This window comes from Elaeis guineensis, chromosome 1, assembly GCF_000442705.2.
Source record: "Elaeis guineensis isolate ETL-2024a chromosome 1, EG11, whole genome shotgun sequence".
Taxonomy (NCBI): Eukaryota; Viridiplantae; Streptophyta; class Magnoliopsida; order Arecales; family Arecaceae; genus Elaeis; species Elaeis guineensis.
In genome coordinates this window covers 163,399,669-163,412,686 of record NC_025993.2, presented here as the reverse complement: position 1 = coordinate 163,412,686, position 13,018 = coordinate 163,399,669, and the positions used below count along the sequence as shown (strand labels likewise).

The 13,018-nt window shown below is 39.6% G+C and overlaps 1 protein-coding gene across 2 annotated transcripts; it reads right to left on the bottom strand.

The window, feature by feature from the left end:
- Positions 1-547: 547 nt before the first annotated feature.
- On the bottom strand, positions 548-12,350 carry LOC105039488 (E3 ubiquitin-protein ligase UPL5). 2 transcript variants are annotated; one of them, XM_010915651.3, is made up of 3 exons: positions 10,371-12,348; positions 6,848-7,437; positions 548-1,133 (listed from the first exon to the last, which is right to left on the bottom strand). In XM_010915651.3, exons 1-3 carry the CDS (start codon positions 12,178-12,180, stop codon positions 870-872), a joined length of 2,664 nt encoding a protein of 887 aa, XP_010913953.1. In that variant the 5' UTR covers positions 12,181-12,348; the 3' UTR covers positions 548-869. The 2 variants fall into 2 exon arrangements, with proteins under 2 accessions (XP_010913953.1, XP_010913955.1); XM_010915653.4 differs by having other exon boundaries at positions 722-1,017; positions 10,371-12,350.
- Between the last annotated feature and the right edge of the window lie 668 nt (positions 12,351-13,018).

Here is a 13,018-nt window from a genome sequence, read left to right as displayed (position 1 = left end):
GAGGCCTAATGGTCTATTATGCTTTGCCGTGACAGAATGATGATGGGGCCTTCTTGCCCGTAAGCCTGGTGGAAGCACTTCCTAGTGATTGTAGTAAAAAGAAGACAGAAATTACCGTCGTTACGAAGGGGCCTACCTCCCGCTCTAGTCCATACTCCACAGATCACACAAGGAAAAGAAAGACGGCCGTTACAACTCTAGTTCTGCAATCATATGAGGCATCAGTTAAGTGTAAATAGAACTGAATATCGATAAGCTACAACTGTATCTGCAAGTCGGCAATAACATAATTGTGCAAATAGATCGGATTATATTATGCGGATAACTCCCTGCTTTTGGTCACAGCAATAACTCCAATATCCTGAATGTCAACGATCATAATTTTTGAGCTCTGAAACCCGAAGATGTTAGTATAATATACATGATTGGTTGCTTGCATTAAGAACAGCACATTTAAGCGCTAATAGCAATTCATCAGTATCCAATAAATTTCATCTGTACAACTCCTGAGTAACATAGAATAAAGTTTACATCATTAACAACAGAATGAGGCATATAAGTCCTTTTTCCTTGAATTTGCTGTCAGTATTCAGAGTATTTTGACCCTACCCCCAACAATCCAACGACAAGAACACCACAGAAACATAGAGATCCCCTTTAACTTCATCTTTTTCACTTCCTATGGAGAGTTCTTTCTATGTACTACTACTACACCAGTAAATAAGTTTGAAAAAAAGAACAGATTCTTATTTTCTATAAAGATAACTGATATAGAATATATAGCAACTGCTTACATAACCCGATGATGAACACAAATTTGTGATCATGTATCTGTACAGACATCACTGATTCCCTTTGTCATCCATCAGCTACCAGAAACCAAAACCACAGCTCACATGTTCTTGAGTTATCAGCCGAAGCCGGTCTTGCATGCTGGATTTGGATTTATATGGAGGGAGGCACAGCCGGTAGAAGCATGTGTGTGATGTGGGCAGAGAGTCTTGGGAAGTCAAAGACCTATAAATATACAGTTTAGAAGCCAAGCCACGAAAACCATCAACAGGCAAGTATTTAACTGATGTCCAGAAGAAAAGAAGTATCCTCCGCTGCTCCTCAGACATCTCTTCAACAATCTGCAGGATGTCCAAATTAGTCATTGGCAATCTTATTTGGTGAAGGGCATGCAAAGATCCCAAACATTCAGGAACGCAACGATGTCCATCATCATGCCTGGCAAATCATGTATTTAGGGTGATACATAAACTGCATCAATCACCAAATCTAAGAGTTCAAGATCCCAGGTGATTTAAAGAGCCTCCTAAAGTCATAGTATTCGAAAGGGAATAACAAACCTCATGCAACTGTCCTCACACCACAACCGTCAAGCTTGTCCCTACACAAACTATTTGAGCTTGGTATGAATCCTCATCCACCAAGCGTTCCTACATACATCTATCACTATTTCAAGCTCCTCCATATTCTTTCTCACAGCTTTTGTCAGTGTTAGCTTAGGTTCTCCCTACATCTTTGTACATCATTCGACAAAACACATTTTCCATCTTAATGGAGCAACTTCATATCATTGTAGTCCATGTACCAACCATATAAGGGCCTGTTTGGGTTAATCCTGCAGGATCCAGCTGGATGAACTGGGAGAGAGAAGGGGGAGGGAGGGAGGGAGAGAGGTGCATCCCATTAGATATTGAGGGATTAATCAAACAAGCTCTTAATTGATTCTCCAACATTTTGTGTTTAGTTTCTGCAACTTCTATGGCTGCTGTAATAATACTAATTTCTCATCATCCTTTCTAGTTCTTCCGTGCATCTATCCGAAACTCACTATTCTGCTATATTCTGAGCCACACAACATTCTAGGACAATAACAGCCTTATCTGTCATCTTATCAACTGTTTTTTCTGAACCCCTTGACACACTAAAAGCTAGAACCATATATGAGAACTCTGGCTCAGTTCGATGGTCATATGAAACCAACTAATTCATCTCATACCACTAGTAGATGTTCCTAACTATTAAATCATACATTTAAACAAGAAAAGAAAAGAAAAGAAAATCAGGTGCCACTATAGAGCTGGAATATACCAATTTAGAAGCTGTAGTCTTAAAACAAAGCATCACCCAAAGAGCAAATGGTTGTGGAACCACAAATACCATTAAATATTACTAAGATAACGTATCATAAAAACTCTTAGGACAATATATCAAAACATGTTCATGTCCCATGTGCTTGATAAGATCATCCTCAATAACTCTCTGATAATATACTCTGCAGCATTCCACACCCCTTGGAAACTTATACACATGCCTTCTTGTTGGCAATATATTTCACAAATTTAAAGCCTCACAAGAATTTGGTCATTTATCCAATTGGTCATTGTGAAAACTTAAGTTCCTTTTAGCAACTTTAATGGTGTGAATTTCAGATTATCTCCAATTTGTAATTGCCTTCCCAAATTGGGCTACTAGCAACAGGCTCTTCTGATTCTTGACATCTCTGCCCTTCCTCTCCATCATGATGCCAAAACATATTAATGATTTGTAGCCTCCACTCATGGATAGAACAACCGAAAGTAAGAACTTTGAAACCACATTTTCCTTCTTTTCTAAAGCCTTTGACCTCTTTTACCCTTTGTTCAGTTGGCATCATGAGAGAGAGGATGGATGGGGTTGGATGCATGACCTTCATCTATCATTTAATTCAAAAAATTTTAGGGAGGATGGATGAAAAGGAGAGATTCCCATCCACCTTGACCCATCAATTTGCATCCTTCCAAATTGGGAGGATGCAAGGATGGATGCAGCATGTGAGGAATTGATTTTTGTACTGACAAAATTAGCTCTCATTAATTTTTTCTGACACTTCTTAACTTTTTCATTCATTTTATTTACATATATTTCTATTTTGTCTATAATATTAAATTTTTATTACTAATTACTTTAATTTTAGTGCATAAGTTTCATAATTATAAGTAAATAATTAGAATTGTATTCTATTTTTCTATTTATATTTGCTATTTTCAGTTAATTATTTAAACAAAATTAATTAACTATTTAAACTAAATCATAAATTAATTCATTATTTATATAATTAACATATATAATTATATCTAATTAATTTATTAAATTATTTATTAAGTTAAATTAAAATTAAATATTTATATATTTTTATATAATGATAAATTATAAAAAATATAAGTTTATACATTGCTCTACTTCTTTAGCATGAATAAGTATTATAAATTGATAATAATAATATTTTTTTATCAAAAAATAATTTAACAAAAATGTCGTATAAATATCCTCTATTCTCTCTCTCTTGTTTTTCATATACCAAACAGAGAAGAGAATTCTTCCCATCAATCTTTCTATGTTTCACCAAATATATATCCATTTTTCCTCCAATCCTTCATAACAAACAGAGGGTTAAAGGATCTCATAAACATCTTATTGGCAACCTAAGGGGAAGTTACATATATCTTGAAGGTTTGCAAGATACTAGTTTGAGCAAGTGATTCTGTTGGTTGAAGATCCTATAGGAGACCTGTATTTAGCATGGCAGAAAAATCAAAAGACTATTTTATGATCTGTATGCGGTACAAAAGGTACCTCCCCAAAATAGGATAGCACTATAACTCAGCAGGCAAACAGCTAAAGACAAAACTTTAGATAAATAGAATTACATGTATATACGGAACTGCCTTTGTCTGAGTTCAGTAAAAAAATAGATTAAAATTTTATCAAAATAAGAAGGTTAACTTTTCAGCCCAAGAAACAAGTCCAAATAGGGATTGGGTTAAAATAGCTTTTTAAATGCTAAGGAATGTTTCAGATCTTAAAAGCTCATAAAATTTATTATATCCAATCAATTTTGGAATTCAAGAGTCCAATAAAAAAGGGCTTATAATTTGCTCACAAAAATTTTAATACAATATAACGTATGATACATGCCTTCATCTTTTCATCTTTTCATCTTTTCAATTTTAATACAATATAACGTATGAATGATTATTGTCTATTTTATTAAGGACTGTATAAGAGAAAAAAAACTAATGCATTATTATCTTGAATGACACACTGCTAACCACTGAACAAGCATGCTAGCCTTCTTTTCAAATGTATCACCATATGTAGCATGAAATTGTTGTTCCAATACATGAAACAACTCTAAACAACACCAGATATAAGTGTCAAGGACCCCAATTGAAAAATAGAGACCAACAATGACCGTCCTCATTGATCTCAAACTGTGTTTTTGCAGCTAGACCCATGCCCCTAATGTGCCAGCTTGTGCCAATTGTTGGCAAGGAATGAGGCACAGCAGCATGCGCTAAGTCTGCTCTTGCCTAGCACAAACACAACACACAATACTTAGAACCTTGAAGGAACTACTTGGAATCATATAAATATGTGCATTTTAGCTTCTGAATTAATAGCTCCCTTGTTATAAGGTTGTTTAGGCCCAAAGGAAAAGATATTGGAGGAAGATTATCAGTAAAGAACATCTTTTTTGAGTTAAGTATTTGATTATGGGTCCAAACCTAATTCTCCATAAGGAAAGTCAAAACCCGTGATCCAACTCAATTACCTTATTCAGTTGATATTTGGATCTTGTTTGGATCCGACCCCCTGTCTTAACCTATTCAGACCCCTGGTTACAACCACTACTTCATTTCCCAAACCCACTAAAGGGAGGCGAAAAATAGCAGCCCTTATTCCTGTAATAATGAAAGTGAAGCTTCCATGTCGGAGGGGTCAGTCATTTGAGGGTATCAGATTTATTGAAACATTAGATCTAAAAGGCCAATTGAAAGCACAACCTGACTTCCCCCACCCCCAACAGAAAAAGAAAAGGAAAAGAAAATAGAATACATATGCAAACATAACAGAGAATACAGGGAAAGAAAGCACTGGTTTTAATCATTTTAATCCAATCCTTTCAGATATACAATTCGTGTTTGAACATCAATTCTCTATTCCTGAGAACATATCCTGAATATTTGTAGACTCACTATTCGTCAATATACCAACTTCCGTACCCTTTTCCACCAACCAAAAAAGTTGTGATTATTTCTAAGTTTATAGATGTTTTGAATCTGTCCATGTCCTGCTGAAACAGAAGTCTGTGAAATTCACTAAGATCCTCTACACCCATGTCTGCTAAAAGTTAGATTTTTACTTGCAACTACCCTCCAAGCATCTCTAGAAATTTGTAACAGTTGCTAGTGTTACTCTCACATCTTACCCATGATTTACATGGATAAGCATATGGAGTTGGTCAAGAATATGAATTTGTGTATAAAAAAAAGACACGTGGCTTTAACATACGAGATCTAAAATTTCAAAACATAATATGATTAGTAAAGCACATTGCATCTGAAAAACGTCAAACCAGAAACTGTGAGTCAAAAGAACGTTTCATTCAATCTGCATATAGATTGACTCGAAATATATTCACAATTATTTTTTTTGGTTTAAAAATGTCAGGTTTCACATCAGGTATTGATAGATATGACAAATTGTCCCACTACCCATATTCACACATACTGGACCTTGAAGTGTCCGATACAAATCTGTATCATGCAATGCATACTTCATAACCAACATGAGGGCTGTCTCAAGTCTTATAAATTGTGCATGCCACTTGCCAAAAGCCATGGATGCAACATATACTACACTATCTAGCCTGTGAAGATAATACAGATACCAATGTAAGTTGTCTTCGGTTCTATGACATCAATAACAATGCCTAAATAATATTAATCAAACATGAACTATCAAGAAGGATACTTGATAGCACCTATTAGGATGATAAACAAAGACCTACAAATGACTGCTCTGTAGTTGAAAGAGAGATCGGTGCGGCAAACTCTATTTCAAATCTATAACTTCAAATGCAACATTTCCAGCATTTAGTTTTGAAACATCTACTGTGCTTTCATATATTTTCCATAATAATGGCAATCAGTTTGTCTAAAATATATCCATACGACAAGGAAGCATCACATGCCAAGAATTCAAGAGCTCACTAAGACCATAATCTCTTCTTTGAAGCATAGATGCTCTACCATTTCTGTCCAATATGGTTCTCTAATAACATCTAACATGATGAAGAGAACAAAATATTTCTGATGGGCCACCCAACGTTCCATACAATCAGGTATATCCAATCATGAAAAATGGCAATCAGGACAGCAAAGGAGCATTGCAGCATCTATAATTCTACATAATATAGTAGAGAAGTTTGGCTGCTTTTTTACATAATGGACAATTTTTTGGAATCATTTTTCCTCTTATTTTTCTTTGCCTCCTAATACCTCACCACACATTACATGTAGTATCATTAAACAGCTTGCATCAACATGTTAGTGTCAGCTCTATATAACAAGCAATTGTGTATCTGTGATCAATGTGTAAAGTAGAAGCTTGAGCAATTTAACAATCCATAGCATGATAGAGATGACAGCCATTTATCTAAGAAAGAGTAAAGAATATAATCATGCTGGGAATGGTCCGCAACATAACTTCCCTTGAGATAGAACATGATATCATGGTGTCAATCATGGCTAAGTGATAATCAAGGCTAAAATGAATCATGCCAGAATTTCATTTTTCTAACTACTGCAGAAATCACAAAAAGCAAAAATTCTGTGGTAGATTGGAAAAGAATACATTAAATACATTTCCCAAGTCCCAGTACCACTAGACAAAGTCAATACTAGAGAGCTGATAAAATTATTCATCTGGAAGTAGAACTAGTTGTGCACATAAAAAGGCTCATAAAAGAATAAAAAAAAGTTACTAGTTATACTTAAACATAATGTGTACATACCTTCCAGAACCAACAAATCTGACGATCTTTTGCCTTGTAGCCATTATACTCGGTATGTGCTTTCCATTCCTTCACATTAATGACATTATCACTCCCACCTATCATTCGATCAAAATCTTCGAGGTCCAAACTTTGAAAGAAAAACTTATGGTGCTTTGAATTGGAAAGGATATCAGCAAAACCTTGAGCAAAATGAGTTACTTGTTCAGAGATAGATGTAACAAAATGATGTTGAATCAGGAGGTTGACATATTCCTCTCTATTCTTGCTATTTACAACAATATCCTTTCCCTTGGGACAGAGCTCAATAGTCCTCCGAGAACCAAGTTCATTGATTTCTCTGACAAATGTTAACCCCAAAGCATCTGAATCAATTAGGTCAGCATCCATATCTAGAATCTGTTTACAACTAATATACAAGCATGGGTCTGCATCCTTTATATCTTCAAGGGTAACTGATTTCCCACCTAGTTGTAAGAAAAATACATGATCAAACGCAATGCCTACTTGCACTTTATGCATCAAGGCTAATGCAATCACCCGTCCAGTGAAGCTGAAATATTTGAGGTGCAAAGGATCCACAGCAGATGCTGCATCACATGTCAATATATTTGTTTAAGCCAATGATTCATCTAAATGAAAAAGTAAACTGAAGCATAAAAGTATTCCTTAATAATAATGAGTACAAAGCATACAAAATTAAATAAGAACTATCATGAAACTAACTCATACAATGACAACTAAGGATAAGACAGTGATTTTTAACTTTTTGGAGTTCCCTCTTGAACCTTGGTTTTGCTTCCTTGATTGGAGTTTTGGTGTAGTCTAACATTTGATTTTTTTTTTTGGGGTGGGGGGGGGTGTGGTGTGTTTAGAGTCCTCCCCTATATAAGGAGGGGATCTCTCCTTCTCCAAGCCAAGCAAGGAGGCCTCTCTTTTTGAGACAAGAACCATGGAGTTTTCACAAAATATTTCCTGTTGACCAATAATCATATATATTCGGTTCCACAGGCTAGAAGATTACACTAGGCATATACTAATATGATTGAACACCAGGAAATTTGAAGAGCTTTAAGCACATGCTTGATCATGGTAGTCCAAGAGGTCATTGTAACAGATCAGTGGGCCTACAACTTTGTTTTCAGAAGAAGATAATGGAATTTTCAACTTTACATCATTAAGAAAACCTATTACAGAGATATATTGGTTGAAGCAAAAGAGGCAAGCTAGCACTCGAGAATGCCTCTTAAAGATTCTAGTACACTTCCCGAGATGGAAGACACACTGAGAGACCAAAATGTAACAATATATGAACTAGCGAAGGGAAGAAAAGCAATGCCAAAATTGTCCTGCTTCAAGTTAAAAAATTCTACAATTGTGGTAAACATGTATCAAAACCACTCAGTAGTTCCAAGTAATTGTAGAGGACAAGCAGGAGGATGAGGTTTCTTAAAGGCTAAGGAGATTACAATTCTAAATATTACTATTGTTAGAGACAAGTTAGTTAAGATATTTACTTCTTACTACAAAAAAACCAAACCCACTCAGCTACAACCAGATCTAGATCGATGACATTCTTCAACCTTTCACACCAACACCAAGGGACTATACTACTTGATGGGGTGAGAGTTACAAACCTTGCCTCCCAAACCTTCATCAAGAAGTTGGATCTTAGGGAGACTAGTATTCTGTTTCTTGTCTAGGTCAAGAAAGTGGCATTACAATGCGATCACATGTCCATTGTGATTGGAGAGCTAATGGCTTGGCAGATTTGATGCAACGAGTGCAAACTAAAATGATCCACATTATATTTGGACGACAGACATCTGAAAGATAGGTGTATGATGAATGCTAGAGAACACCATTCTACACTATTGGACACCAAATCACAAACATGATGCACCAAAAGAAAAGATCCAAGTGGCAGTGGTTCTCATCTGATATGGACCAACTCATGTAAAACTTTAGTATTAAAGTCAAGAGAGACCATCTCTTTATTTCCCTTTTCATACAGATCGGTTATATGCTAAACTTACTTAGAAACATACAATAAAGAGAGAAGAGGAAATAAGAAAAAATAGATAAAAAAGGAGAAACAAGTTTAAAAAAAAAAAAAAACAAAGAAAATGGAGCAAAGAGTGAAGAAAAGACACAACTTGAGGGAAAAAAGGAGTAGCTGGCATCTTCCAAATGGCTATTTCTTTCACTCTCATAACTGGAATGCTAAATTACTTATTTCTCCTTCATTTTCTCTTTTGGGATCTATTTGGGCTTCATCTCCATAAGCAATTTCAGCAGTCTTGTAGTGCCTTAAAAAGGAGAGTTAAAGGTGTAACTAGATTTTGCAGAAAAAACAACAAATGTTTTAGTTCATCTTCATTAGCCAAGTTCTCTTTTCTTTTGTTGTTTCCTTTCTTTCTTTCTTTCTTTTCGGATCAATCGAAGGGTTCCTGTATGCTCGAAATTTTAGCCATAACTGAAGATTTCAGATTCCATTGTACAAAAAAATCTAGCCATAAGTTAGAAATTCAGAGATAGGCACATCAGGGCTCCAACGTGATCAGATGCAACCTACTTGGAACTGCCACAGCTAACCAGCACAGTTACATTACCCTGATTCCCAGCCAACCCAACTCAGCAGCAATGAGATCTAGTCCAATTGGAGCCAACATGAGTTTGGCATTGCAACTTATCTAACCAAATATTTCATATAGCTGTACTTCATCATATAAGCAACCTTTTGAGTGGAGACCCTCTATGGTGCATGTTTTGCATCACAGATAGTTGTACACCCCTTGATGGCTGCCACGTCATCTGATCATAGATATGGACACCTATCAAACATTCAAGGGCGACATGCCGTGTATGGTGCACAAACCAATGCGACCAATCGCACCTTATTTCATAGCCGTCCATCTCATGATCAGATGATGTAGCAGCTATCAAGGATTGTACAACTCTTTGTAGTGCAAAACATGCACCGCAGAGGATCCGAACTCACAACTTGTTTAATTTCTATCAAAATTCCCAGGCTAAAATTAATGCAGGTTGTTCTAAATTTTGAGAATATTTGTTCATTAGAATAATTCTTCTTAATTCACTTCTAAAAGAAATCATTATTACATAAATGGTAGACTAGTGATCAACAACCCTCAATGCTTTGAAAGACTATAGGTGGCAAATGGGTAGCCAAGAGGCTGCATAATGCCTAGGTGCTAGGTTGGTGCTGAGAGGATGCTTAGATGCCCATTCAATGCAAAAATAAAATAACTTTAAGAATCTAGACGTAGGAGATATCTGAGAAAGGAAATTATAATTCAAGAACTAGAAATCCAATAACAGAGAAAATGTAGCAAGTTGATTGGCAATATCAACCAAGTGATGTTCAATACTGATTCATGAAGCAATCCATTCTCAATGCTCAAACATGATGCAAAAACATTATGCAAAAACATTCTCAATGCCGTTGACAAAATGAGAACACAGCATTGAAATTAAGGAGTGAATGAAAACATGAACTAACCAGGATTTGGAAAGAATCGTCGACGATCATTGGGGCATGGCAAGAATAGGACATTCTGTGGGTTGAAAATTGCTTGGCACAATAAACAAAACCACTCTCTCAGAACACCAGGGCCCGTAGCCTCCTCATTCTTGAATTCCAGGAAAAGCCCGCCATGCAATGCCATGGGATCTGCTTGGTTGATGTATTCGAAGGATTCAGCCAGCAACTGCGACCTGTCGATAAGCATTTCATGCAGCTCGTCCTCATCCTTCCATTCGGGGAGCAGCATCAGCACCAAATTCCTCCTCGCCTCGAAATCAGTCACATCCTTATACTTGAGAAACCAGCGAAGCTTATCGCTTCTCTTAGCATGTTTAAGAAGAAAGTTCACCGGAATTCGCCGCACCAAAAGAAGCGCATGGAGCAATTGCTGGGCATCCTCAAACATCTTGGCAAAAACATTTGCTACGGACAGAACAGCCACCATGTCGGGCCACATGGTCAGAAAGGATTCGCACCTCTCCAGCCCTTCCTGGTTTATACAGTCCTCCACCCTCTTCAGGCCCTGGTCGACCATCTTCAGGAGGTCTATGAACAGATGATGCAGCGAACCAATCCAGTCCTCGTACTCCGGGTGCTTGCTGTTATACAAATGCCTGGCAATCGGCCCTTCCATGCCCATCCAGTCCTGGATCGCCCACCGCATCGCAGATAGGAAATTGGAGAGATCGTCGAGAACAGTCTGCGCGATGCACATGAACTCCTCCGACAGGCCCGAGAGCACCAGCTTAGTGAGCTCGCTGGTGAAACCGAGCAGCTCGAGGATTATATCGAGGGGCTTCAAAGGGGTCAAGTACCTCGGGCCCCCTGCCGTCTCCAGAAGCGAGGCCAGCGCGCTTCGGCACCGGATGTACTGCAGGTCCTTCTTGCCCACCGTTCCGGAGAGGATCTTGCAGAACTTGAGCACGATCGGGGCGCACTGCACGTGGATGTACTCCGGGAGGAACTCGGGGTTGGGATGGAGGAAGATCTTGATGGCGTTGGTGGCGACGAGGCGGTTGTCGTGGACCGGGGAGAGGTAGAGCTTGACGAGCGCGGAGGGGGCGCCGGACAAGGTGAAGACCTCGAGGTGGGCGGCCACCTCCTCGCGGTTGGTTTCGAAGATGTTGCAGGTGAGGGAGAGGAAGCGCTTGATGAGGCCCTCGACGTTGGTCCTCGTGGCGTGGAGGCGGTCGTCGCCGACGGTGTCGAGAGAGCAGATGGAGGCGATGAGGTCATCGGCGATCTGCCAGGCCCTGGGGTGCTTGGTGCTGCGGAGGCGGCCGGTGAGCTGGAGGCTGGCATCGTTCTCGACGGCGCAGGCGGCGAGGGTCGCCTCGCCCTGGAGCTGGCGGCCGCGGTACAGGAGACGCTGCTCCGAGATGGGGATGCCGGTGATGGATTGGAGCTGATCGATCACGGAGTCTACGGTGTCGTCCGGGCGGGCGTGGATCACGACCGTGTTCCGGGACATCAGCCGGACGAAGAAATGGAGGGTCGAGGAGGAGGAGGAGGAGGAGGAGGAGGGGGAGGAGGAGGAGGAAGGCTGAGGCCTAAGCTGAGAGGGATGATCGTCGCTGACGGCGGAGGATGAGGAGGAGGAGCCGAGCTTGTGCATCTTTAGAAGGGGGAAGGAATCTTGGTCGTCGTCATCGTCGGAGTCGGCGGCGGCGGCGGAGGGAGAGGAGAGGAGAGCATAGTCCTCCAGCTTGCGCTTGCGGTGCTGGTCGAAGCGCTGGCGGAGGCGGGTGATGGCGGCGTAGAGCTCGCCAGAGCCGAGAGAGGACATCGCCGGAAGGGATGCGATCGCGGCGGCGGCGGAGGGAGGAGGCGAGAAGGGAAGCCCTAAAATTTCATGGCAACGGAAATGGCAAGGAGGGGGAGACGAAGAGAAATTTTAGGGATTCTTTTGATTTCATTTGGGTATACACAGAGAGAGAGAGAGAGAGAGAGAGAGAGAGAGAGAGTCGTCGAGGGAAGGGGGGGGGGATTCCGCCGTGCTGCCGCGGGGGCGGAGAAAAACGGGGTCGGCTGGAGAGCTTCCGTGGCGTCTGATCAACGCGTGCAACTGTGTTGTGTGTTGTGAGATTACTGGCACGTGGAATGTACAGCATGGTAAAAAAAAAAAAAAAAGCTGTCAGATTTTCTGATCCGATAGAAGATTGTTTTAGTAATTTTATCCCCGAAAAAAATCTACTTCGCAATTCATTTTACAATAAAATATCAATTCTATCTTCCAATTCCATCCACCATCCAACAGATCTTCGGATGCTCCTTGCATCCTCCCGTTTACCTCAAAAAATGTTTTTTTTTTAAAATATCCCATCCATAACCATATCACCCACCTGTAAATCTACTACGTGGCAAATTTTCAACATACGGGCCAAAACAACGATCATGGTCGACCGACGCGAAGCAAGCTTCAATATCAAAAAGAAGCTGCAGTGTCGGTGGATCATGACATTTTAGATGATGGTAGAGAAAAGGGCAGCTAAGTTGAAAGACGAAATGCGGCTGGAGGCTGTGTCGCGAAGGAAGGTGGTGATGTTGACAAAAGAAACAAAGTGGTAGGAGTCGAAAAGGAAGAAGTAGACGATCAACGGGGTAGGAGAAGAAGAGATGGAAGT